At 44.2% G+C, this 27,230-nt stretch overlaps 2 protein-coding genes across 2 annotated transcripts; both read left to right on the top strand.

Annotated features, from left to right (window-relative positions):
* The first annotated feature begins 256 nt into the window (after positions 1 to 256).
* LOC148113291 (vitelline membrane outer layer protein 1-like) lies at positions 257 to 13,054 on the top strand. The gene is made up of 3 exons (XM_087894643.1): positions 257 to 455; positions 1,661 to 1,761; positions 12,723 to 13,054. The coding sequence occupies exons 1-3, from the start codon at positions 285 to 287 to the stop codon at positions 13,015 to 13,017; spliced, it is 567 nt and encodes a 188-aa protein (XP_087750769.1). The 5' UTR covers positions 257 to 284; the 3' UTR covers positions 13,018 to 13,054.
* A 2,779-nt stretch (positions 13,055 to 15,833) lies between these two features.
* LOC117663937 (vitelline membrane outer layer protein 1-like) lies at positions 15,834 to 23,284 on the top strand. Its single transcript, XM_087895652.1, has 3 exons — positions 15,834 to 16,004; positions 21,806 to 21,903; positions 22,984 to 23,284. Exons 1-3 carry the CDS (start codon positions 15,834 to 15,836, stop codon positions 23,282 to 23,284), a joined length of 570 nt encoding a protein of 189 aa, XP_087751778.1.
* Positions 23,285 to 27,230: the final 3,946 nt, after the last annotated feature.

Here is a 27,230-nt window from a genome sequence, read left to right as displayed (position 1 = left end):
TATTAAGCTTATTAAGACCAGCTGCCTGCAATTACTGCAGGGTTCGAATCTCGCCAAGGCTCAAGGTTGACTCAGCCTTCCATCCTTTCTAAGGTAGGTGAAATGAGGACCCAGTTTGTGGGGGCAATAAGCTGACTTTGTATAAATATACAAAAGGATGAAGGCTATTGCTGAGCACATTGTAAGCCGCCCTGAGTCTTCGGAGAAGGGCGGCATGTAAATCAAATTAAAAAAAAAAATACTCTTCTTTCCTAAGATTCCTGTTCTAGATCCAGAAGATATTCATGGACCTCACCATTAGTATTTGGGTCTTCTTAATCCTACTCTACTGGCCATGGGATTCAGAAACACGAAAATATGAAGCCATCCTTAAGGTGCCAAATGGAGGACGATGGGGTACTTGGAGAGAGAGAATATTCTGTCCCACAGGACATATTAATGGCTTTGCACTGAAGGTATTTTGCTTCCCCCACCCTATTGCTTTTCTGGTTTATGGGCATGTTCCTCCAAATATAGAATGGCTTAGGGCAGTGAGGGTAATGCTGATTTTGAGGTTGCAAAAGCAACAGGAGGCCCCACGCGTCTTGTGCCCCCTTCAGGAACAGTCTTACCTCAATCGGTTACCAAGAGCTTGGCCCTGATTGAGGCTCCCTGGGGTGGAGCCCGCAGCCCAGCACTTGAGAGGTCTTGGAGAGAAAGCCCCTTTATGCAACCCAGCCTCTCTTTCAGGTGGGCAGGAAGCCCACTCCTACCATGCAGCCAGCTGATTGAGAATTGGGCAGTCCTAGGAACCGCTCTCTGGCTGGACATGGATTTCTGGCAGGAAGCTGTCTCCTTTGGGCTACTTAGCTCCAGCCTGCATGCCTACTTGGCGCTGCAGGTGCCAGGCTACAATCCTGTAGGTGGGTGCTGCAGCTCTCAGGACAGCTGTGTGCAGAGCTGTAAGTAAAGAACGATCAGCAGAAAAAAAAGGGGGGAGGATTTTCCTGCAGCCTGTCCTTTTTTTGGGATTGCAGTACAGACATCCCCAAAATGCTCCATCCGAAGCCTTCAGCCTTGCAATCCTGCCAGAGGCATCTGTGCTGTGATCCCAAGTAAAGAATGATCGGCAATGAACGAACCTGAAATTAGAATGGCGGAAACCATTGTCTTTGGAATAAAATTGGAATTACTTCTTTTCTGAATTCAGCTTCTTGAAGTTTCAGAAAATTCTTGCATAGAGACATATGAACAGGTTGTGGAATGTCTAGGCCAGAACACAGAAAGGTTGCATTTTCATGCATCTTTGGAGCCAAGACTATATTGCAAAACAGTTGAGCTTTCTTTGCTGTAGGTAGAAATTCACCTTTGTGTCACAATAATGTGTATATGATTTGAAAAAAAATATGGTTCATTCTTGATGTAGCCTGGTTGTAGGACTACTCTCAGTATTAGACATGTCAGAAATTTCCACTGACCTTTCCTTATTTTTTAAAATGTTTTTAATTGGTTTGTCACTTTTTAAATTGTGGGGCCAAATAGATATATATTCTTTTAATTGTTTTTAATGTTTGTATTTTATGTTTCTTATTTGTGGCTGTACACCGCCCTGAGTCCTCCGGGAGAAGGGCGGTATATAAATTCGAAATAAATAAATAAATAAAATAAAATTTTCCATCAGATGCAACCAACCCAAACGATATGGACTGACGACACAGGTGGTCTCAACAGTATTCGTCTTGAATGTACCGATGGGACAATAATTGAAACTAAGAGTGGACGGTAAATTGGATTTGCTTCACTTCTTTTGTTGCATTTGTTTTCTTGGAAATCGATAGGAAGAGCAGGTTAATGGGAAATCAGCTTTGCTGATTGAAAAGCAAATGATACTAATTCCAAATCTTTCTGATTGCTTTTGAATGACTGGAGTCTACTGGTGGTTATTTTATAGAGTGTAGGTTTTCACGGCTGCTATTTATGGGTGAAATGACTTCTGAGTAATGTAATAAAATGAGTATCTGCCAATGTCCAGACTGAACTTGGCAACAGTAATCATATCAGTCTGTAAAGATTCTCAGTCATCCAGGTCATGGTTGTCCCAAAAGTGCTTTTTCAGGAGGCAACTGGACCAGTGGTGGGTTTCACTTACCTTTGCTACCAATTCGCTCACGTATTTGATGATGTCCGGCCAGGTGGGTGGAGCCTCCTGCTGCCGCTACTACTGGTTCGCCCGAACTGGGCTGATCTGGTAGCAACCCACCACTGAACTGGACTTTTTTGTTTTTTCTTTTGAAGATGTTTCGCTTCTCATCCAAGAAGCTTCTTCAGCTCTAACAAGATAGTGGGAAATGGAAAGATTTATACAGTGGTGGGCTGCAAATTTTTTAACAATTGGGTTCTCTGCCCTAATGACTGGCTGGGTGGGTGTGGCTGGGTGGGTGGGCGTGACTGGGTGGGTGTGGCTTAATCTCACTTACATTGAGGAGCGCTTTGCCTCGCCTGCCCTCTCATGACCGTGAGGATGCTGCAACGGTCATAAGTGTGAAAAATGGTCGTAAGTCACTTTTTTCAGTGTCCCCGTAACTTTGAATGGTCACTAAATGAACTGTTGTAAATCAAGGATTATCTTTACAAAAATACAAAAAGCTTCTTTGCTTGCAAAAAGCTGCCCTAAATACCAGTCATTAGATTAGAAATGGGGGAATACACACTGAAGGTCAATGAGCCACAGCCGTCATGGAAACCTAAAGCATTCTGTCTGAATACCTTCCTTTTCCTCAGCAATACCTGCAACCCGGAGTTACAAATCAGGCAGGTTGCCAAAGCACATTGAGGAATTAAAATAGTTAAAATACAAGGATAACTATCATCAGCCAAGTTACTCTTGCTCATAAAGTGAAACCCTTTACCAGAGAGAGTCATTTAAGCTCTCTAGAAAGTGGGTGGACATATTTGGGCTACAAAATGCTGAGCTGAAGAGACAAATTAACAAATTAACATCTTGAGTGAGGGCTAATCCCATTCTGCCTTTGTTCAGACCTTGTTGCAGGGAATTTTTGCCTATGTGGGCTGCTTTCTCCCTCTAAGAAAACATGTTTCTCCATTTCTCATTCAGGAAAATACATTCTTCATTTTTAATATTTCTCAAAATATTTCATTCTTCTAGTTGAGGGCTGGGTGCTAACTTTCTACAATTGGTGCCATGTTACTATGCCATATTATCATGAGAGAAAACTAAAACAAATTGGACGGAGGATCCACTTATTATCCATGAGCAATCATGTGCCTTGCCCACTCCTAAGCAATGCAAGAGACTCCTGTCCCAAGGGTGCTTTTTCAAGAGGCAACTGGACTTTCTGGAAACCAAGAAAGTCCAGTTGCCTCTTGAAAAAAGCACCTTTGGGACAACCATGACCTGGATGACTGAAGAATCCCCATAGACAAGAGACTCCTGTGTTCAGTGAGCTGACAAAGCACAGTTTCCCACCCAGGAGAAGCAATCATTAGATCCATTTGCACCACTTAAAGATACCAGCTGATCTCACTCACCTCACAAGATATCCTTAGGTAATCGTCCAGATTTAAGGAAAGATCACATGCCCCCAGAAAGGCAGTAAAAAAATCAGACAGAATGCCAAGCTTGCATTCTGCCTCTCAGCCATTTCTTCTATGGCTATGCCAAGCCTTCTGTAAATAGTTGTTCCAGCTGTGTTGAAAGTATACTCCAAAAAGCATAAAACAACCCTTTAACAATCTTTAAGAAAGTCAAGCTCCATGTCAACTTGCAAAACTTTCAAGTTGCCATGAGGAGGAGGGAGGGAGAACTGAAGTGAATTCCATACATTCTTTCTGATCGCAATCAGAAGGAGGGTGTTAGGTTTCACAGGCAGCCAAAGTGGTTAATTGGAGAATGTGATTTATGACATGGCCAGAGAGGAGTGGAGAGACAGGGTCATAGGGGAACGTAAATCTACGTAGGATCAGTCCTAACTGCATCCGAGTATTGCCGGAATGGTGCTCCTGATAAATGAATATATTTCCTTTGAAGTTTGGATCATGGCTCATGAATTAATTAGGGTATCTTTCGGAAACTTGACACTCCAGGAATAAAAGTATCACAAAAAACTTGTGGGGGGTGGGGGGGATTCCAGAGAAACTTAGTCTACAGACAGAAAGTCTGGGCATTTACAATGTAACAAGCTTAACCCAGAGGCAGTTTCTGAAAACACTTAAAGCAGCAGGGCAATTAAAATAAGGATTAGGCTAGAAATACAGGCGTACTAGAATGTTTCCTTCCTGCCTCCCTTGCAGGAGTAGCCCTGTAAAGTGGAAAAAGATTTCTTCCAACAACCAGTTCAGGAGAAGCGGTGCGAACTGGTAGCAGCCCACTTCTGGATTTATATTCCTTGCAGACAGCTGGTATTTGCATCCTTTTAGAGGGTTGTTGAAGCACTTGAAGGTTTATCTGTGCCTTCAGGATCACATGAGTAGTGATCCTGGTTCCTGTAGTCTATAATTATTTTCCTCTGGAAATCCATTCCTACTCCCACATCATTCAAAGGGTGTTCATCCCAAATTGTATAGCTAAAAGTCTTTTCTTTTCAAGAAAGACTTTTGCCTCCTGAAAAAGTCTGTAGAGCTCATCCAGGCCATGTTTGTCCCAAAAGTGCTTTTTCAGGAGGCAACTGGACTTTCTGTTTTTTCGTATGAAGATGTTTCACTTCTCATCCAAGAAGCTTCTTCAGCTCTGACAGGTTAGTGGCAAATGGAAGGATTTTTTAAAAAACAAGAAAGTCCAGTTGCCTCCTAAAAAAAGCACCTTTGGGACAACATTTGTCATATTCTTTTCTATCGCCTGTGAGGAGAACGGCTACAACTAACGGTTAACTGTCACATAGCTGACATATGATAGCTTTCCTCTGTATTTAAATTGTTCAAGGAAATATCACAGAAGCATGGAGTTGGAAGGCACATCTCAGGGCATCTATGTTTCCTTCTTGGAACAGAATCTGACAAAGCATTTTGGACAAATGGCTGCGTCGGATGAGGAGAGCACATCTTTCTCCTTCTGTCCTGGCCACTCTCAATCGAGATTGAGAGTGTTTTAACAAACTGCATCACCGTTTGGTTTGGTGGCAGCAGTGCCTCAGATAGAAAGTCCATACTGAGAGTGGTAAGGACAGCCGAGAAGATTATAGGAAGCTCGCTTCCCGTCATTCAAAAGACATGCTTATAAGAGCGATGTGCTTAAAGCTCGAAGCATTGTTAGAGATCCCACACACCCACTTCATGGACTGTTTCTGTTGCTCCCCTCTGGGAGGAGGTTTTGAAGTATTTCTAGCAGGACTACCAGATTCTGTAACAGCTTTGTTCCTTATGCCACCCGTCTGTTAAATACGCAAGATTCGTTTCTCTCGCCATGTACATGTACACATCCAAAATAGACTGTGTTGTTGCTCCGTGTCATATAATATATGTGGATATATGCATAGTTTTGTATTTATTTATTTAGTCATGTTTATGTAGTATACATTGGAGGTGGAGAGCCTTTGAGACCTGTATGCAATGAAATTCCATTTTTTTGATTGATTGATTGACTGATTGATTGATTCAATTTATATGCCACCCTTCTCTGGAGACTCAGGGCGGCTTACAATGCGCTAAGCAATAGCCTTCATACTTTTGTATATACTGTACCTGCTTAGTAGGGCTTTCGCCCCCCCCCCAGCGGTGTTCTTTTCTATACAAAGTCAGCTTATTGCCCCCACAAACCAGGTCCTCATTTTACCTACCTCGGAAAGATGTATTTAATGTATGCCGATTAGTATACATTCGAAGTGACAATAAACTGATTCTAAGTCTAAGTCTAGCTTCTGTTTTGAAGACTCCAGTGAGAGAAAACTCACTACTTTATGAGTCAGCCTTTTCCTTTGGCTGATAACTCTTTCCATCAGAAAATTTCTCCTAATAACTGGAGAACCTTATCTCTTTCTGATACTTTAAACTCACTGGCTCTGCTCCTGTTCTACAGGATGCCAGAGAACAAAGCTGACTTTGTATAAATATTCAAAAGTATGAAGGCTATTGCTTAACGCATTGCAAGCCGCCCTGAGTCTCCGGAGAAGGGCGGCATATAAATCAAATTAAAAAAAAAAAATGCAGTTCCTCTATATCAGTGGTCCCCAACCTTTTTATCGCCGCGGACCAATCAGCCTTTGATAATTTTACTGTGGCCCGCTGAGCGCGCGCAGGGGTGGGGGGCGTTGTTCGCGATGACACATTGATTGTTTATATATCAGATTGTTTTGATTAAACAACTTTTATTTTATTGTATTTAAACATGCCTTACAAAATAAAATACAATTACATAAATATAAAGTGCTTTAACATTTTAACAGTTAAACTTTAACTAAGCGCTCTAGTTACTAGAATCTAGTGAATCAATGAGAACCCTGAGCTTGTTTTTCTGCAACGAGACGGTTCCATCTGGGGGTAATAGGAGACAATGACACCCGAAGTGTCTTGCTTATGTCCAGTTTATTTCGTTGTTTTATTTTGGTTGCTGTCACTGCAGAAAACCCCGCTTCACACAGATAGGATGTTGGAAAAGGCAAAAGGGACTTAAGAGCTGTAGTGGCAATCTCAGGATATTCCGCCATGACTTTAATCCAGAACACCGGCAGAGTTGTTGTCTCAAATACAGTTTTAAGGCCGCCGTCATTTGCAATCTCCAGCAGTTGATCTTCTTCTTGTACAGACATGCTACATTCATCTGGTTTGTTGACAAATGGGTCGCGGATCCATTCCTTATCAGTTCGTGGGTCTTTTGTGGTTGGGAAGTAGCGCTCAAACTCTTCTAAAAGCAAAGACAGGTGATCGTGCACCAACTGGGAGAATGAACGCTCAGGCTCAGTCTCTCCTAAAATCCCCGCTAATGTCTGAAACATGTCCAAAATGCCTCTGTTCACACGCCGTCCCCACAACTCCAGTTTGGCTTTAAATGCAGCTACTTTGTCAGCCAACTTGAAAACAGTTGTCATTTTCCCCTGAAGGGACAGATTGAGTTCATTGAGCAGGCTAAATATGTCACACAGGTAAGCCAGTTTTGCAAGCCATACCTTGTCACTGAAATGTGCTGCCAGTGGTGACTTCTTTTCTGAGAGAAATCTTTGCAATGGCTCTCTTAATTCAAACACCCTGGATAGTGATTTTCCTCTGGATAACCATCTTATTTCTGTGTATAAGAGAAGGCATCTGTGCTCTGTGTCCATCTCCTCACAAAGCTGCTCAAATAGACGCGAGTTAAGGGCGTTTGCTTTGATGTGGTTAATAACTTTAACCACATCATTCAATACACTGTTAAATTCTGGTGACATTTTTCGGCTTGCCAGCATTTCCCTGTGAATGATACAATGTGTAGATTCGCACTCAGGTGCAACCTCCTTAATCCGAGCGGTTAAACCAGACAGCCGTCCGGTCATGGCAGCAGCTCCGTCTGTGCATATGCCGACACAAAAGGACCATTTTAGTTGTCCTGATATATAACCATCCAGTGACTTGAACAGTTCTGCTCCTGTGGTGTTGGTTGGCAAAGATAGTGCACATAATAAATCCTCATGCACATCCTCCTGATAAAGATATCGCACATAAACAAGTAGTATTGCCTTGTTGTCGATATCTGTAGATTCATCAACCTGTAGTGCGTACCACGGTGAAGTATTAATCCTCTCCAACAATTGTGTCTCAATGTCTTCAGCTATTTCATCAATGCGCCTAGTCACGGTGCTAGCCGACAAAGGCACATTTGCTACCTTTTTTACAGCAGCCTCTCCTAAAAGTTCACGACAAATGTCTTTAGTGGAGGGCAAGATCAATTCTTCACCGATAGTGAATGGCTTTTTAGCCTTAGCAATACGGTTAGCCACCAAATATGATGCTCTCAGAGCATTCTCCTTTATTGCTGTGGTGGCCCTCAGAAATATCTTCTGTCCTTCGTGTTCCCTTTTTTTTCTTTCAAAATACTGCAGGGGTTTGTCTTTTAATCCAGGGTGCTTGGCATTCAAGTGGCGAAGCAGTTTTGAGGGTTTCATTGCCTCATTAGAGAGCCGCTCACCACAAACTATGCAGAGCGGGGTTGGCGCGTGGGAATCACCTATCCCAATAAATCCATATTTCAAGTAGGACTCATTGTATTGTCTGTTAAAAGTTTTATGTTTCTTTGATGCTGTTGCAAAACTACAACTCCCAGCATACCCAGACAGCCTCTGGCCCTCCAGGCATGCTGGAAGTTGTAGTTTGGAAACAGCTGGAGGCACCCTGGTTGGGAAACACTTGGACCTCCTCAGTCAATTACCAGGACCACCCCCCAAAAAAACATCGGGGTCCTTCTCATCGACTCCCGACCCCCCCCGCCCGCCTCCCCTTCTTCATCCCGCAGTCCCCTCACATATACCCCCGGCAGGTTCACTCACCCTTTCTAGCAGGCCTGTGCGGGATGGTAGATCACTGCAGGACCTTATCTGTCGCCGCAGCGCTCTGTAGAGGCGCAGGAACACCGGGGAGACGTCTTCTGAGCAAGGCGTTTTCTGTAGAGCCGCAGGGAGACTGGGAGACGTCTGCAGGGTCGCAGGTACACGTCAGCTTTGGGCCACACGTGCGTACCTGCGCGGGGCTCTCTTCCCTGGAGCCTTTGCGCACGGCCCAGGAGCCTTTGCGCTGCAGCGTTCATGTCCCCCGGCCGCTGCAGCGATCATGTCCCCCGGCCGCTGCAGCGATCATGGCCCCCGGCTGCTGCATCGATCATGGCCCCCGGCCGCTGCGCGGCCCAGTGCCAGGTACTCCACGGCCCGGCACCGGTCCGCGGACCGGGGGTTGGGGACCACTGCTCTATATGACAATGGTTTAGATTTTCTAACCTTGCTGTCATCTCTCCTCTCAGTCTTTTCTGTGAGCTAAGCTTAAATATTTTCTGTTCCTGTTCAGGAATGTCATCTGCTTTTGACCATTCCTGATTCCAATAATGGGTTCCAACTATTTTTCTCCTCTTACCACCCCACTTATTTGCAAAGGAAACCACAATATTTTCCCAAACACCTATCCTCCCTGTATAAGAACATTAATATTTTCATCTTGGTTGGTGCTTCATTTTCATTTACATTGAGTTTGGTAACATAAAATGTCACTGAGAGTGGTAGTAGGCTACCTACTGCTGCATGATTAAAGGGAAGGTAAACTTGTCACAATAGTGAAAAGTATATTTTTTTCAGGCTTGCTCAGAAAAGATGGAAAGTGAGAAGAAAAAATGCACATGCTCCCAGAATGGATTTTATTTATTTATTTATTTATTTATTTATTTATTTATTTATTTATTTATTTATTTATTTATTTATTTTATTTCTATACCGCCCTTCTCCCGAAGGACTCAGGGCGGTGTACAGCCTGATTAAAAGCACAAAGATAGACAAAATTTAAAAATAATTAAAATTATTAAATAATAGGCCCAATTTATAAAACCCCAAATTTAAAATCCCATTTAAAACCAATTAAAATCTTTACATTGATAGCCCAGCCTGGCGGAACAACAAGGTTTTGAGGGCACAGCGAAATACACGGAGATCAGAGATTTTACGAATTTCTGGGGGGAGTTCATTCCAAAGGGCAGGGGCTTCCACAGAGAAGGCCCTCCCCCTGGGTGTCACCAGCTGACATAATTTGGCCAATGGCACCCTGAGGAGACCCTCTCTGTGGGAGCGAACTGGCCGGTGGGAGGCTTCTGGTGGCAGAAGACGGTCTCGAAGGTATCCAGGTCCAATGCCATGGAGAGCTTTAAAGGTGGTAACCAACACCTTGAATCACACCCGGAAGACCACTGGGAGCCAGTGCAGCTCGCGCAGGAAGGGTGTCATGTGGGCACAACGAGTTGTGTCCATAACCACCCGCGTGGCCGCATTCTGGACCAGTTGGAGCCTCCGGGTGCTTTTCAAGGGGAGCCCCATGTAGAGAGCATTTCAGATTCCCCATCCCCTATGCAGGCCTCCCTTGGATATAGGCTTCTTGCCTTCAAATAAGCAGTTCAAATATGCAGATGGATTCTACCGGTTCGCATTGGTTCAAGTGAACCAGTTGTTAAATTACCCACCCCCTGCTATCAAAGTGGATCCTGGGTGCTGCGCTGCAATGGAGAAATGGGCAATGCAATGGTAGGTACAAGGGAAGGAGAAGGCCATTTCTCCTCTTTCTTCTCCCTGCTCCTCCTCCTTCTTTCGTGCTGGCCCCTCCGTTGTCCGTTTCTCTGCATGCAGCTCCACAAGGACGGGGGAACTCTCCCTCCACTTCCCCCCAATTCTTCACCTTCCCGTGTTAACTCTCAGGAGCATCAACTCATTGTCTCTATGGTAACATCTCTCCTACTTGTTCCTCAGAAACCTCGCCTCTTAAAGGAGTCATGACCAGAAATTTGAAACAGCATGAGACCAATGTGCAGACATAAACCCTTGGAAACAGCCTTTTGGCAAAGGGTGGAAATTTAAGAACCGCATATGTTGCGGAGCTGGAGGATGGGGCTGGGCCATGCCTCCCATGACAGTAAGGTGACCAGACATCCCACTTTTGGCGGGACAGTCCTGATTTTTAGCAATTTGTCCCACGTCCCGCAGTGTTTTAAAAAAGTCCCGATTTTTCATTCTGCCTCCTGAGTCCCAGCTGATGGCTAGAGGGAAAAAAACTGTTTAAACTCTTGCCGCGGGGCTTCAAAGGGCCGACCTACAGCTGTTCTGTGTTAAAAGAAAACAAAAAGAGTAGACCGATGCCTGCAAAAATAGAAAAAACAGCCCCCTACAGCTTCCGCATAGGTTAATTAGCACGTTAATTAGCTCGGCTTCCCCACTCTCAGCTGATTTGCTCTCAGCTGTTTTGCGCAGGGCTCTTGCTGCTTGCTAAATTGCTCGAGCAGATTTTTTTTTCTCCTTGTGCAAACCAAGCTCAAAAGGAAACTGAAAGTAAAACAGGCTGTTGGCTTTGCTGTTTTCTCCAACGTTGGAAAATTAGGCAGCAGATTTCTTTTCTTTTTCCTCACCAAAAAAGGTAGGTGCAAACAATGGGAAATTTAGGGCAAAAGAGGAGAGTTCAAGATTTTAAAACACAAAAGAAAAAAAGCTCTATTTAACTAGGGAATTGTAATAATTGAGATACTATTAATTGTATATTGTGATGAAAGCAGAAATGGTTAAGTTGTGGTTTGGAGGAATATATGGGGGAAATTATTTGGTTTATTATTATTGGTAAATATAATTAATTGATTTGTAAGAAATTGGATTGCATAGAAATAATTTGAATATTCATGTTCATATTGATTAATATACAAAAAAGATAGTTATATAACTAATTGATTTATATTAAAATGTTGAATTTGTATTAAACAACTATATTACATAATTACATAATTAACCAATGTGAGGATGGATATAAAAATAGATGACAACGGGAAGGGGAATAATATAGAATAGAAGGGAAAAATTGAATTTGATTAAGATTAGAGATGAGGATGAAGGGTAATATTGTTTTTTTAAAAAAAATAGATGAGGAATAAATATGGCAAAAAGGAAATATAGAAATTGTAAATTTAATTGAAATGACTAAACACTGTTTAAATTTGTGAACCGGCCAAATACTCTGTTCAAAGAAAATACATTGTATGTTTGTATGTGTGTTTCTAATTATTGCTATTTATTCATATTTGTTCTCTTTTATTCTTTAAAGTTTAACAATTCATTCTTTATCTTAATATCTTTATATTTGTTTGGGGTTGGCTTTCTTCCCTTTCATCTTTTTTATTGTACAGCAATCTTTCTCCTCAAACCTACCACCTCTCTCTTTTCTTTCCTTCTTACTTTCTCTTCCCCCCACCCTCTTCTTCTCCTCCCTACTTCCTCTTCCTTTCTCCTTCTCCTCCTCTCTTCCTCCCTCTCTTACCCTCATTCCTACTCTAATTTCCCTTCCCTTCCTTCATCCCTCTCTATTGCTGTATCCTTTTATGCATATGGATTACTTAGAGGGCTGAAAAAGTTATTTTTGATTGGTCCTCGCACTTTTGACCAGTCCTCGAACTTCTGACTGTCCTCACATTTTACGTTTTTTGCCCTATCTTATCACCATGGTGAAGAGAAGCAGTTGTGAAATGAGTGACATGGTTGTTAAGAATGCTGCACGGGCATAAATGTGAGGATTGTCATAAGTGTGAGGACCAGTCAAAAGTGCGAGGACCTGTCAGAAATGACTTTTTTCAGCCCTCTGAGTAGTCCCTATACACATAGCCATGGCCACCCGGTCACATGACCAGCTAGCCATGCCCACCCAGTCACATGACCTCCAAGCCACACCCACAAAATAAGCCACGCCCACAATGGTGTCCCTCTTTACCAATGTTAAAATCTGGTCACCTTACATGACAGCCAACCTGACCCTGGATGAACTGTTTGTTAAATTATTTGAATTCGACCACTGGTTATACCCAGAAAAGCTTATATACATTCTGATCATTACATTGAGACTGAAGCTATTGGATGCAGCGTTGATCCATATTTTCATTTAAACTTCATAATATTTATATTCTCTATGATTAAGCCCTAGATATTAGGAAGAATGGAACTACACCTGACTCATGTTATTTCTGCTTCTTGATGATTCACAGATTCTTGATCTTAACTCATTTTGAAATGAAAAATGTTCTTTTTTTTTTTTAACAGGTGGGGAAATTGGACAGAATTTCAGGAATGCCCCATAGGCAACTTCGTTTCTTTTTCTCTCAACATGGTAGAATTCAAAGGACTACTTGATGATAAGGCAGTTAATAATATCCAATTCAGTTGTAAAGAAGGAACTATACTAATGGGAACGTCACATAATGGGCAAAAATTTGGTCCGTGGAGCAAACATTGCCGTATTGGCTCCATATGTGGAATCCAGGCAAAAACTGAGGAAGTTCAAGGCCGGGGAGATGATGCAACGATCCGTGATATGAAGTTCCTCTGCTGTGTTTGAACCAAAAGTGTGTGGTACCACTAAAGCACATCTGCCTGTGTTCAATTGGCTTTGTTTGACATGAATTAATCCTTTAACACAATTAATCCTTTAACTAGGAGTTTTATGTGATTTAACAGTTCTGTTGCAAATAGCATGGTAAACTAAATTAAAAACGAATTGTTTAATTTTTATCTATACCAATGGTGAAATGTAAAATTTGTTACTACCGGTTCTGTGGGCGTGGCTTGGTGGGGGGGGGTAATGTAACTGGGTGGGCATGGCCAACTTTTTTTTTTTACTTTTAAAAGCATTTTTTTCTACAACCTCTTTGGCTAAAGAGGTTGTAAAACAAATGCTTTTAAAAGGCTCTGACGATCCCAGCTGAGTTGCCTGATCGTCAGAGGCTTTTGTTTTCTTTTAAAAGCATTTTTTTTTTGCTTTTAAAGCATTTTTTTTTTTTGCATTTTTTCTTGGATGAGAAGTCAAACGTCCTCAAAGGAAAACCAGAAAGTCCAGTTACCTCTTGAAAAAGCACATTTGGGACAACCATGACCTGGATGACTGAGAATCTCCATATACATAAAGTTATAGAAGCATAATGCCTTTGTTTTACTGCATCATAAAGAAAATACCTCTAAATCAGGGGTATCAAACTCAAGGCACGTAGGCCGGATCCAGCCCATGGAGTCACTCTGGAAACAACAAAGGATTGGCCACGGTGCCTCTGCCAGTGAAGGGTTGCAGGAAACTGTTGCAGCCAAAAACGGAGCCTGGGAGCCTGTTTCACTGGCAGACCACTCAAGCCACCAGAGGCACCCCTGACAAGAGTCAGAGCGAGTTGGTCATTCCCACCTCGGCCCCCTGAGGTCAAACACTCTTCTTCACTAATACAATTGTTGGGCTGTTTTCTGCAGAGGTCCATATAATCCAACCAGAATGATCTGTTCCAAGGACATGTTCTCTTCAAGTCATCAATTACACTAAATATGGCAGACTGACTTAAACTGATAAAAATAAGTTTCCATGAGATTATGGCTTTTACCAAGAAATAGTTCAGCAATTTGTTATGACAGTTAATTTTTAGAAAGCATTTCAGCAATTAATTTCAGCAATTTCTTTAAAAAACACTGTTTGAACACTTAGCTTCAGTATTGGTTTCAGATTTGCCTAGATAATCCATTTCAAAACGTAAAGACAGTAAATGTAGAGTTAGTAGAATTTCTTGGTTAACTCTTCTGGAGGACACCATCCTTCCAGAGGAAGACATGCAGATTGTTGAACTGAATGGCTGTGGTGCCAAGACTATATGAGATAATAGGGGGGAAATATTTAAATAAATAAATAAAAATGTGTGCATTTTCAAAATTAAGAACTTAATAGGCTAATGTGCAAATTTTCCAGGGCATTTTACATACTTTTTTTTTCTTTCCAAGGAAAAACATTTTGCATAGTCACAGTGGTTGAGTTGCTCCATCTCTGCAGACGTTTTTGGAAGGACCATGTAATAATATGATTAACATGGACACATGATTAATAATTTCCTCTTCCCTCCAATACCACACACACAGAATTGTGTGTTTTACCCATTTTAGTAAAAAGAAGGAAATCTATTCTTTCTAGTGGCTGGAATTCATACATGATGGTGTCCCATAATATGGTCTGTTTGACTTAGTGCTATGTGAGCTACTCTTGTGCTGTGCAAACTATGGCTTATTGCAGAAGTAGGCAACTTGATCTCCAAGTCTCTTATGACTAATTATTAAAAATTAGTACCTTGACTTCCTGTTATTCCAAGTATAGAAATATATGAAATCTCTGTGGGTGATCAACTAATGCAAAAGTTAGGGAGTGAAACTAATAGTCTGGGTTCTTATGTGTACCAAACAATAAACATTTAGAATTGACCCTGCCCCTATTTCTCATCTTGCCTACAAATAGTTCTCCATTTAAAGTCCTTCCCATTCTGGCTATAAGACAATTAACTGCAGGAAGACAGTAAGTGGAGCTGCAGGGGCTGCAGAGAGCAGGGAAGGGAGACCAGAGGTTGTGACTGAGTCAGAATTACATACATCTAGTTGTTTACAAAAGTAAAAAACTTGGTTCAAGTGGAATATGAATAACTCTTTTTGCTCTAAGAATAGTGTGACCATAAATGTGAGAGATGGTTGAGAAGGAAGGAGAGACTGAGAAATTAAGGCAAAGAAAAAGAAAAGGCTAAAGAGTCCATAGAGTGTGAAAAGCTTCAAGTAATAAAGGAGAAAAATACATTAAGGCAGTTGTCCCAAACTACGTTTTCACTGGCTGAGGGTTGCAGGAATCTGTCGTAGCCAAAAGCACAGCTCAGGAGCCTGTTTTCGGTGGCAGAGCACTTGAGTCGCCACAGGCGCCCCTGACACAAGTGACATCGAGCTAGCCATGCCCACCATGGCCACGCCACCCCAGCTCCCCAAGGCCAAATACAACCCTGATGTGGCCCTCAATGTATGACACCCCGTGCTATGTCCTGGAGAGAAAGAAGAGAACTTGCAATCATCTTTTCTGCCGTTCGCACCACTCTCTGCACAGCCTTCTTGTCTGAAACAGTAATATTTCCAAACCAATCAGTAATACAACAGGACAGGATGCTTTCAATCGTGCCTCTATAGAAAGTGGTAAGGGTAGGGGAAGGAAGATGTGCTCTTTTCATATGACACAGAAAATGCAGGCGCTGATGTATCCGCTTCACCGGTGTTTCACTGGTGAGTGACCAAGCTAACCTGCTTGTCAGGTACACATCCCAAAACTTGATAAGTATAAAGTATTTCTTATGTTGATCTACACAGAATTGTCTGACAATGGACCCTCACTTCAGCTCTGCAGTGTTCCTGATCCTTTCCTGCTGGCTTTGGAATGCAGAATGTCGAGATTATAACCAGATCCTCAAAGTGCCAAATGGAGGACAGTGGGGAGAATGGGGGGAACTAGACATGTGTCCAACAGGCTATGCAGGAGGATTTGTGTTGAAGGTAAAAGTCTCCTGGTTTTACTCTGTTCAGACCTCATGAGGCTAATGCACTCTCCAAGTCATCTCTCTAAAGGAGTCTTAACCCATTTTGGGGGCTGCTAAAACTTCCCTTGGGCTTGTGGAAACAAAATCATGGAACTTGAGGTGATAATACTAAAAACAGGGAGGGAAGTTAAGGAAAAGAAAAGTTGTTGAGCAATGAAAAGTTGTTGATCAGATGACGCATGTTGCTACAAATATCTAGAGCAGATGTTGGCCTGATTCAGATGTAGTGGCTGCAAGCAGTCTAGAGACATGAGGGCGAACATATGACACGGGTGCCACAGGTGGCACACAGAGACCTCTCTGCAGGCACACGACCTGTTGCCCCAGTTCAGGTCCAACATGCATGTGCCTCCTGCCAGCCAGCTGATTTTTGTGTCTCTGCCGTGCATGTGTGGGGGGCGTGGCGCATGTGGAAGACGTGCAGGCATGTGCCAGAGGTGGGAGAAGCGCAGGGGGATTGTGTGTGTATGTGTTGGCGGGCCACATGCAAATGAGAGAGGGGCTGGGGTAGCACAGGTGGGTCATGTGCGCATGCGCGGTGGTCAGGGGCAGTACAGGGGTCGCGCATGTATGCGTGGGGGGCAAAGGGAGTATGTGGGTTCACATGTCCATTCACGGGGGACAGAGTATCACGAGGGAGTGCACGCTTGTGCGGGGAAGCATGGTGCATGGGGGGTTGCAAGCACACTACATTATGGGTGCACTTTCAGCATGCGATGACAAAAAATTTAGCCATCCCTGGTCTAGAGACTATTTAAGATGCCCTAATTTATTGAACGCTTCTCAGTGCTTCCTTATTAATGTTGCTTTTTCATTATCCTATGAAATATTAAAAAGTAGCTCTAAATATTTTATATTATAATGACATTCAGTTGGCCAATATCATTCTCTTATGTTTGGTCAGTCCACTCTAGCAAAGATTCTCTGCACTCATAATTAGTAGCTTTGTCCTTAAGGTGGTTTTGCTTCATTCATTCATTCATTCATTCATTCATTCATTCATTCATTCATTCATTCATTCATTCATAATGGATAACTCGTAATCCTAAACTTATTTCATTGTAGCCTCCAGAGATTTGGTGGCAAACTGAGAGGCCCAATTTTTGAGCATAATATTAAGATTACTGAGTAATAGTCTCTTAATTACCCTTTTTATTGCTTCACATCCATTTATTATTTTATGGCAGCAGAAATAGAAGAATTTAAGAAAGTTTAATAAGGTATTAGCTTTGATCCCTGTTTCAGTTGGTTTTAAAACGGTGTGCTCAAGTGGAGAAAATAAACATGGAAACTTCAGATGAGATCTTTTTAATAAAGGATAAAACTGTTAGGAAAAATATTATTATTTTTATTATTTCCCAAAGATCAGCATTACACTTCATCATATTTTAAACAAAAGAAAATCACCACAAATGAAGACTTGGTGTTGGGCAGGTAGGAAAGGGCAGTAGAAATGCCTGGCAATTTTCTTGCCTCCTTCTTCTCCCCCCAAAAGACCCCAATTCCTGATTACATTGAAGTATGAATGTCTATGGAGATTCTCAGTCATCCAGGTCATGGTTGTCCCAAAGGTGCTTTTTTCAAGAGGCAACTGGATTTTCTGGTTATTCTTTGAAGATGTTTATTTATTTATTTGTCAGATTTATATGCCGCCCTTCTCCCATAGGACTCGGGGCGGCTCACAACAATAAAACAACCCAACAATAGATAAAATTAAATAATATTAAAAACCAATTAAAATCCCCAAATCCCCAAGTTAAAATCCACGGCAGATCAGGGAAGTTGCTGAAAGAGCCATGTCTTTAGGTCGGCGCGGAAGGTGCGGAGGTCGGGGACCATCCGGAGCCTGGTGGGCAACCCATTCCAGAGGGTCGGTGCGACCACAGAGAATGCCCTCATCCTGGGGACCACGAGCCAGCACTGTCTGGCCAAGGGGACCCAGAGGAGAGCAGTGCTATGTGAGCGCACTGGGCGGTGGGAGGCCGGTAGGAGGTGATCCTGCAAATACCCCGTATTTGCCATGAAGGGCCATGAAAGGCTTTATAGGTGAGTACCAGCACCTTGAAGCGGATCCGGAGGACCACCGGCAACCAGTGCTGTTCGCGCAATAGTGGTGTTATATGGGAGTAGCGGGATGCACCCATAACTACTCGCGCGGCCACATTCTGGACCAGTTGGAGCCTCCAGGTGCACCCCAAGGGCAGCCCCATGTAGAGGCATTGCAGTAATCCAACCGAGAGATAATGAAAGCATGAGTGACCTTACGGAGGGCGTCCCTGTCTAGAAAAGGGCGTAACTGGCACACCAGGCGAACCTGTGCAAATGCCCCCCTTGTTACGGCCATTAGATGGTCCACTAAAGACAGCCGTGAATCAAGGAGGACGCCAAGATTACGAACTCTTTCTGAGGGAGCAAGACACTCCCCGCCCATCAACAGTGATTGGGGAGCTAGATCATGGGACACTGGTATCCACAGACACTCTGTCTTGGAGAGGTTGAGCCTGAGCCTGTTCCTACCCATCCAGACCCGTACTGCCTCCAGGCACTTAGACATCATGGAAAGGGCATCCCTGGGTTGGTCCGGGGTGGAGATGTAAAGTTGGGTATCATCAGCGTACTGGTGATACCGCACCCCGAAACCACGAATGATCTCACTCAGCAGCTTCATATAGATGTTAAAGAGCAGGGGGTAGAGAACTGACCCCTGCAGTACCCCACAAGTGAGGAGCCTCGGGGAGGATCTCTGACCCCCCTGCCTAAACAAACTGCATATGGCCCGAGAGGTAGGAGGAGAACCATTGTAAAACAGTGCCCCCCACCCCCAGCCCCCTGAAACATCGCAGTTAAGATACCATGGTTGATGGTATCAAAAACTGCTGAAAGGTCAAGTAGCACAAGGATGGAGGAATAACCCCAATCCTGGGCCCGACAGAGATCATTCATCAGGGCGACCAATGCCGTTTCCGTGCTGTGTCCAGGCCTGAAGCCTGATTGGTATGGGTCTAGATAATCAGTCTCCTCCAGGAATTGCGGAAGCTGGTACACCACCACAGATTCAACAACCTTCACTATAAAGCGAAGGTTGGAGACAGGACGAAAGTTTTTCAGGGAGGCTGGATTCAGGACAGGCTTCTTGAGGAGGGGACCAACCACCGCCTCCTTGAGTAAGGCAGGGAAGACCCCATTTCTCAAAGAAGCATTGATAATTGCCTGGATCCAGTCTCCAGTCATCTCCCTGGTTGCCACAACAAGCCAGGAGGGACAAGGGTCCAGTAAACATGTGGAGGCCCCCCTTCTACTCACAATCCTGTCCACTTCCTCCATAGAAACAGGATCAAAGTCAAACCAGCTGTTACCTCCAAGATCTGCTCCCATCCCCTCGTCGGATCCTGCCCAGTCGGAGTCTAACCCCGTCCAAATCTGAGCGATTTTGTCTTGCAGAAATTGCGCAAAATCCTCTTGCCTTGCAAGGGGTCCTCCCTCGCTCCCTGATGGAGAAGGGAGCGGGTCACACTGAACCAGGCTGGGTGATTTTCTGTAGACACAATGAGAGCAGCGAAATAGTCATGTTTTGCCGCTTTCATTGCTACAAGATAAGACCTAATATGGGTTCTTAACTGTGTTCGGTCAGACTCGGAACGGGAAGACCTCCAACGGTCCTCTAGGCATCTCTTTGGATGCTTCATTTCCCTGAGCTCCACACAAAACCATGGAGCTGCCCGGGATCCCTGTCGGAGGAGAGGCCGCAGGGGGGCGATTCGATCCAGTGCCCTGGTGGTCTCCTGTTCCCAGGCATCCACCAGGGCCTCTGGCGAACCACAGGATAGGTCAGTGGGAAATGTCCCAAGCTCTATCAGGAACCTATCAGGTCCATCAGGTGCCTGGGGTGGAACCAACGAGTCGGTTCCGCCTCCCAGAGGTGGATGTTGGCGGAAGGAAAGTCTAGCTGAAGGAGGGAATGGTCAGTTCATGACAGGGGTAACACAGAAAGATCACCCCTACCCCCAGCATTTATCCACTGCCCAGAGATGAAAAACAGGTCGAGTGTGTGTCCACCGCTGTGAGTTGGGCCCTGTACAACTTGAGTCAGGTCCATAGCCGTCATGGAGGCCATGAACTCCCGCACCAACTTTGATGTCTCGCCGGCTGATGGGAGATTAAAATCTCCCACAACCATCAGGTTGGGGAGCTCAACTGTCAGTTCAGCTAAGACTTTGAGTAGTGCGGGCAGGACTGAAGACACACAGCTGGGAGACAGGTATGTAATCAACAGAGCCAACTGTACTCCAGGGTCCCATTTCAACAGAAGGGACTCACACCCGCCAATCTGAGGGGCAGTGACCTCCCTAGGTCTAAGACCTTCCCTGATGACAACCGCCACCCTGCCACCCCTCCTGTGGAGTTGCGGCTGGTGTAATACTTGGAAACCCGGTGGGCATAGATCGGAGAGAGGAACCCCTCCCTCCGTGCCCAACCAGGTCTCCATGATGCAAGCCAGGTCTGCACCCCCCTCGTCAATCAAATCATGGACAAGGGGGGCCTTACACACAATGGACCTGGCATTAACATACACCAGCCTGAGTCCCGGGTTTCGCAGTCCCATCCCCCCCAGTGCGCAGGTGAACCTACGAGGGCCGGAGCACTGAACTCGCTGCAAGCAGCGGAAGCGCACCCCACCGGTATCCCTACACCCTCTGCTCCCTCCACTACCACTCCTCCCAACACCACGGGGATAGAATGACCTTCGCCCCACTGTACCCCAACTGCCCCCCCTCCCCGCACCCCCTGCAGCCACCATCCGACAGGCTAGTCCCTTGATCTCTAGGGATCCCCCCAGGTCCGGTCTTAAAACAACCCCCCCCCAGAACCCCTTAAAATTTTAGCTAAAAACATGGTTAAAAAAGCCCCTCAACCCTCTCTTCGCAACATGCCACCTCTCAGGAATCCAAAACCCATCATCAAGGTAGGCCTTCGATAGTGTGGAGGGCCAGGCCTGCGAGAGGGTGGAGTCTCGCAATGCAAGAAGGGCGGCTGCCATATACATCCAATAAGCATAGATGGGAGGTAAGATCTGGCCAGGGGTTCGACAAGTAGTCTAAAAGTACTGGAGCAAAATAGATCTCAATGCCGGTAGGCTGGACTCCACTGCCCTCTCATGGCAGTGGGAGGAGTCCCGTGTCACTTCTCATCCAAGAAGCTTCTTTACCTTCTTCAGAGAAGCGAAACGTCTTCAAAGAAAAACCAGAAAGTCCAGTTGCCTCTCGAAAAAAGCACCTTTGGGACATTGACGTATGAAGTAATCCAATTCAGATATGATGCTTTATTGCGAGTTTGGGGCTTAATATATGACTGGTCGCTTAGTGAGCATTTAAAGTTATGAGGGATCTCAAAAAATCTGCTTAGGTGGATTGAAACCTGGATTCAAAGTTCTAATAGCTATCCCCTGGTGATCATATGACCACATTCATGGCCATTTGCAGCATCTTGCCATCAAATGATCTTGCTTTACAACATTTTTTGTCAGAAATCGACATTTATTTTCAGTTTTCAGAAAAAAAAATGCCCCAGAGTGAAGAGTGGGTTCGCTTAATGGCTGAACCATCCATTTAAAGCTTGTTGCAAAAGAGGTAATAAAATTAGGTACGGTTATGTGATGACCTGCTTAATGACCAACTTATGACCAATTGCGGGCTCAGTTACAGTCATAAGTCAAGGACTACCTGCAGTCTTGATTTTTTTTTTTAACTTTTGCATTAGGTTCAACAACCTCAAGGTATATCTTATGATGACACATCTCTTAATGGCATCGGCCTTATCTGCACAGGGAATATATTAAAGACATCTACTATTGGAGAGTGAGTATCTCTCTTTCACTTTGCAGGGTTGGCAGAAATATGTTATGCTACATGAACTGATGTGAGAAAAATAGGATAATTTTTAATCATTGCATTATTTGGTCTGTGCTGATAATTATGAATCCAAAGAAAATAAGACAGAGAAAGCAAGAATCACAATCTTCCTCAACCTCCAATGTTAAACTGCTTGTCAGAAATGAAGCTGAATTTCAGGAGCAAAAAAGCCACTGAATTTATTCCTGGTCCACAAGAACAGCTAGTTGCACAGAAAGTTATGGTGCAAATTTATTTATCACAAATCATGTGCAATCGCACATGATGTACAGGACACTAAATGTTTTATGCAGTTTTACGTTATTATGCATAAAACTTCAGTATGAGATATGATAAACACGTTAGGCTAGATATGTCTAGCCTAACGAAGAGAAGGATTAGGGGAAACATAATAAATGTTTTCCAGTATTGAAGAGTAGTCACAGAAAAGAGGGGATTGACTTATTCTCCAAAGCATCAGAGGGCAGGACAATGGATGGAAGCTTGTTAAAGAGATATCCAACTTAGAACTAAGGAAAAATGTTCTAGTTGTGAGAACAATTAATCAATGGAATAGCTTGCCTTTCAGAGTTGTTCTTCACTGGATAGACTGGATAACCATTTGACTGGTATAAAGTTCTTGCCTTTGAGCAGGGGGTTGGACTAGAACAGTGGTCCCCAACCCCCGGTTCGCGGACCGGTGCCGGGCTGTGGAGTACCTGGCACCGGGCCGCGCAGCGGCCGGGGGACATGAACGCTGCAGCGCAAAGGCTCCTGGGCCGTGCGCAAAAGCTCCTGGGCCGTGCGCAAAAGCTCCTGGGCTGTGCGCAAAAGCTCCTGGGCCGTGCGCAAAGGCTCCAGGGAAGAGAGCCCCGCGCAGGTACGCACGTGTGGCACAAAGCCCCTACCCCTGCGCGCGCTCAGCGGGCCACGGTAAAATTATCAAAGGCTGATTGGTCCGCGGCGATAAAAAGGTTGGGGACCACTGGACTAGAAGATCTCTGAGGCCCTTTCTATGCTTTTTCTGAATATTGTATTTCCTTACAGGGTTGGAGATTGGGGACTGTATCGTATATGTTCTGGTGGCAATTTAATGTCATTCGCTCTCCGGGTGGAAGGCAATCAAACAGTGGGTGATGATACAGCAGCCAATAATATTAAATTCATTTGCGGAAATGAGGGAGTGCTGCAGGGTTCTTCAAATAATTGGGGTCGTTATGGTCCATGGAGCGATTCCTGCGAAGTTGGGGCCATAAGTGGTATCAAGACCAAAGTTGAGCGTTTTAGAACTTCAATGTTCACTGATAACACAGGGCTTAATGATGTGCAGTTTGTCTGTTGTGATTGAAACGTAGAAGTTTCGTCATGCAACCATCTCCATTTTAAACTTTGTTGATGTTTTATTGAACTACATTTGGGTGTATTCATGTATATAAAAAATAAAAATAAAACCCACATTTTACAGTTGAAATTGAAAAAAGTTGCAAGTGTCTTTTAAAAATCGTGTTTCCTGAAGCCTCTGCGTATTTACAAACTTCCCTCAAAGTATGCTAGCCAATATTACATTCTCTGGGAACTTCTGCTACATCAAATTTATAAGAGCCTTGGTGGCGCAGCAGACTAAAGCACTGTTAAGTAACACCAGCTGCCTGCAATTACTGCAAGTTCAAATCTCACCAGGCTCAAGGTTGACTCAGCCTTCCATCCTTTCGAGGTAGGTAAAATGAGGACCCGGTTTGTGGGGGCAATAAACTGGCTTTGTATAAAAAAGAACACCGCTTGGCGGGGCTCAAAAGCCCTATTAAGCAGGTATATACAAAAGCATGAAGGCTATTGCTTAACGCATTGTAAGCCACCCTGAGTCTCCGGAAAAGGCGGCATATAAATCGAACAAATAAATAAATAAATAAATAAATAAATAAATAAATAAATAAATAAATAAATAAATAAATTCATTGAAAGTGAGATCCTGAACCAATGGGGAAAAGAGCATGATTGTTGTGACCAAGGCACAAGTAGTGATTACCAAACACAATTGAGTCCTCAACAAACTTATTTTATTAAAACAGCTGAGAATTAATTCATTCTCAGCTTAGTCCAAAACAAAATTCTTAATAACCAGTCCATCGGCCTTATCACCAACCTTTGAGGTCTTTGGCAACCTGCCAAAGGCTTTTCTTGGCAAAACCACCACAAAGTTCAAGAGATGCTGACAAGAAGCACGAGATTCAATGTTGCTTTTCTACAAAGCCTTATGGGAGCGACCAATCATTTTCTGGCCTTGCTCCTGAGTTGTCCTTTTTTCTTCAGCTGCTCTTGCCTTCTGGCAGCTCTTTGCATGCGTGCACTAGGAATATGCTCCTCCTATTCCTCTGCCTCTCTGCTGTCCGCCTCTGGAGGCTCCGTAGTCCGCGCATTGCTCCCAGATGGCCCTGGCCCCATCTCTGCCTCTGATGCAGAGGCCTTGTCCAGGCCTCCCCCTGATTCCAGGACTGGCCCATTGTCCTCCCCAGCCTCCTCACTGTCTGACTCTGCTGCCAGGTCCACAGGCTGCTGGTGGATCACAATAATGATGTCATATTTGTAAGCAAAATATGTATGATATAGTTGCCATTACTGAAACTAGGTGGGATGAAACTCATGACTGGAATATACTGATGGCAAGATACTGTCAGAATATTCATGAACTGGGATAGACATGGACGAGTCCTTAGATAATAAGATTGTCCAACAGCAGACATCTTTGAGGACTGAATCAAGGTTCAGGGAAGATATTGATAAAATGCAACAATGTGCAGAAACCAGCAAGATGAATTTGAACAGGGAAACTTAATATAAGTACATTTTTGTAGGAAAAAATCAAAGTATTATTTATTTATTAAGAACATTTATATGACTGCCCAACTCACTCATAGTAGCTCCAGGCAGCTTATAGAATTATCCCCCTCCCCAAATACAAAACCCAATAAATCCTCCCCTCTGCCCTCAGAGACAATATCAAGCAAACCACTTGATGGACTCTGTATCACCCAGCTGCTCCCCAAGGTCACTGGTAAACCATATTTCCAGGGCCTTTTGAAAGAGTATCAAGATGAGGGCCAATCTTATCTCTGTGAGGGTGATATTCCACAGGTAGGGAACTACTATGCAGAAATATAATACAGGATGAAGGAAACCATGCTGGACTAAAATGATTTGAGTTTCTGATTAAAATCAGAAGTCACAGTCCCTTTTTATGCTCTGTTGTTTTGTCCACTCTAGAATATTGCATTCAGTTCTGGGTACTGCATATCTGGAAGAACATTGATGAACTGAATGTACAGAAGAAAGCAATTAAGATGTTAACGGACTTTAGGGAAACAGATATGAGGAAGGGTTGGAGTTACTGAGCTACGTTTATCCTATAAAAGAGAAAATTATGGGACAACATGATAGTTGCCCTCAAGTATTTAAAGGGCTGAAATGCAGAAAATGTGGAAAGCTTATGGGTTTCATTCTATAAGAGGATACAAGGAATAATGAGTTTAAGTTATGAAGAGGATTTTCCTAATGGCAACTGAAACAGTAATGGACCACTTTGCTTGAGAGATTGTAGACTTTTAAACAGAGGTTGGATTGTCACCTGTGCAGAATACATTGGGGTCCAGGCAAGGAAGTGAATTAGAATCTAAACACTTAGAATGGTCCCTCCAGGAGCTCTTCTAAATTTTTATACAACCATGCTACTCTTGAATAAGGCTTGAGTTCCAAGGTCTGTTTGTCAACACTAGGACACTAAGAGAACTATCTCCTGAGTTGTTCCTAAACTATGAAAAGATTCTTCAACATCTTTGTTACTTTCGGGATAGGTATGGACTTTCCATTCCATTCCAGATTTTTTCAGTGGGAAGAGACATTGGTCCTACCTGAACATTCTTTCTTATGGTGATGGTAGAGGGAATCCAGGAGTGGGTGTTGCTCTCTCTCCTCTGCCTGGAGACTGAGTATGTCATCATTTTTGGGAACGCCTCTGTTGCCTGGCTAGTCCCCAGTTCAGCAAAGGTGCATCAGAAACTGTGAAAACATAAGTCCCCCCCCCCACAAGCTGTGGACCAGACAGCTGCAGGGCGGGGCTGGATTCCCTCCACTATCGCCATGAGAAAGAACACTCAGGTAGGACCAATGTCTCTCTCCATGGCGCTGGGTGGAGGGAATCCAGGAGTGGGACTTCCTGCTCTAAGGGCAGGAAGCAGCCTGGTCCCCAGTCAGCCTTTCAGCGTGGACTCTCTGGAGAACCCGTCATCCAAAGGCCGCTTCCGCCGAAGTGAAGGTGTCCAACTTGTAATGACATATGAAGGGGGATGGAGAAGACCAAGTAGCCACATGACAGACCTCCTCTATGGAAGCCTGTGTCAGCCATGCCACTGTTGTGACCACGGTCCAGGTGGAATGGGCTATCATATTCTGAGGCACTGGCAGGGATTGAAGCTCATATGCCTTGGCAATGCATGCCTGAATCCACCGTCCCATAGTTGATGGACTGACCTTCTGTCCCAGCGTTGAAGGCTGGAAAGAAACAAACAAAGACTCTGTCCTCCTCAGAGAGGAGGTCCTTTTGATGTAAATGCGGAGGGCCCTCCTCACATCCAACGTGTGCCATTTCTTCTCCAGGGCTCGTTTCAGCCCCAGAAAGGGGCAAGATTAATTCCTGGGCCCTGTGGAAGCAGGAATTCACCTTTGGAATGAAGGAGGGATCCAACCACAGGACCACTCTGTCAGTATGAAATATACATAAGCCGTTCCTCATTGAAAGGGCTGCCAGTTCCGAAATATGTCTGGCTGATGTGATTGCCACCAGGAAGGCCACTTTAAATGTGAGGAATTGCAGGCTAGCTGATCTCAGTGGTTCGAAGGGGCTCCCAGTGAGGGCATTCAGCACCTTCATCAGGTCCCAGGTAGGATACCTGTGGACCACAGGGGGCCGCAAGTGAGAAGCCTGCGCACAGTGGGATGTCATGTAAGAGACTGTGGACCCCCGCATGACAAGAATGAAGACATGGCTGCCACCTGTCTCCTGATAGTATTAGGTGTCAAACTCTTTCCAAGCCATCCTGGAGAAACTCCAGGATTTAAGCCACTGATCCTGAAGAAGGATCAGTGTTTGTCCTGGAGTACCAGTAGCAAAAGACCTTCCAGATAGCATTGTACACTCTGTCAGTGTATGGCATCTTAGAGGCCTGAATGGTCTGGATAACTCTGGAGGAGATGTTGTCTTGTCTCAGGACCCTCCACTCAATCGCCAGACGGTTAGCTGG

The sequence above is a fragment of the Pantherophis guttatus genome, chromosome 5 (genome assembly GCF_059756535.1).
Source record: "Pantherophis guttatus breed Tessera chromosome 5, ASM5975653v1, whole genome shotgun sequence".
In the NCBI taxonomy this organism is placed as follows: domain Eukaryota; kingdom Metazoa; phylum Chordata; class Lepidosauria; order Squamata; family Colubridae; genus Pantherophis; species Pantherophis guttatus.
Note: the sequence above shows the minus strand (reverse complement) of the source record. Positions and strands in the feature narration are given on the sequence as shown.

Excerpts from the sequence above, each read along its gene's own strand:
- LOC148113291 (XM_087894643.1), top strand. The coding sequence starts at position 285 with ATGGACCTCACCATTAGTATTTGGGTCTTCTTAATCCTACTCTACTGG. Across the intron at positions 456-1,660 it reads TTAATGGCTTTGCACTGAAG|ATGCAACCAACCCAAACGAT; the intron begins GTATTTTGCTTC and ends ATTTTCCATCAG. Across the intron at positions 1,762-12,722 it reads ATTGAAACTAAGAGTGGACG|GTGGGGAAATTGGACAGAAT; the intron begins GTAAATTGGATT and ends TTTTTTTAACAG.
- LOC117663937 (XM_087895652.1), top strand. The coding sequence starts at position 15,834 with ATGGACCCTCACTTCAGCTCTGCAGTGTTCCTGATCCTTTCCTGCTGG. Across the intron at positions 16,005-21,805 it reads CAGGAGGATTTGTGTTGAAG|GTTCAACAACCTCAAGGTAT; the intron begins GTAAAAGTCTCC and ends CTTTTGCATTAG. Across the intron at positions 21,904-22,983 it reads AAGACATCTACTATTGGAGA|GGTTGGAGATTGGGGACTGT; the intron begins GTGAGTATCTCT and ends ATTTCCTTACAG.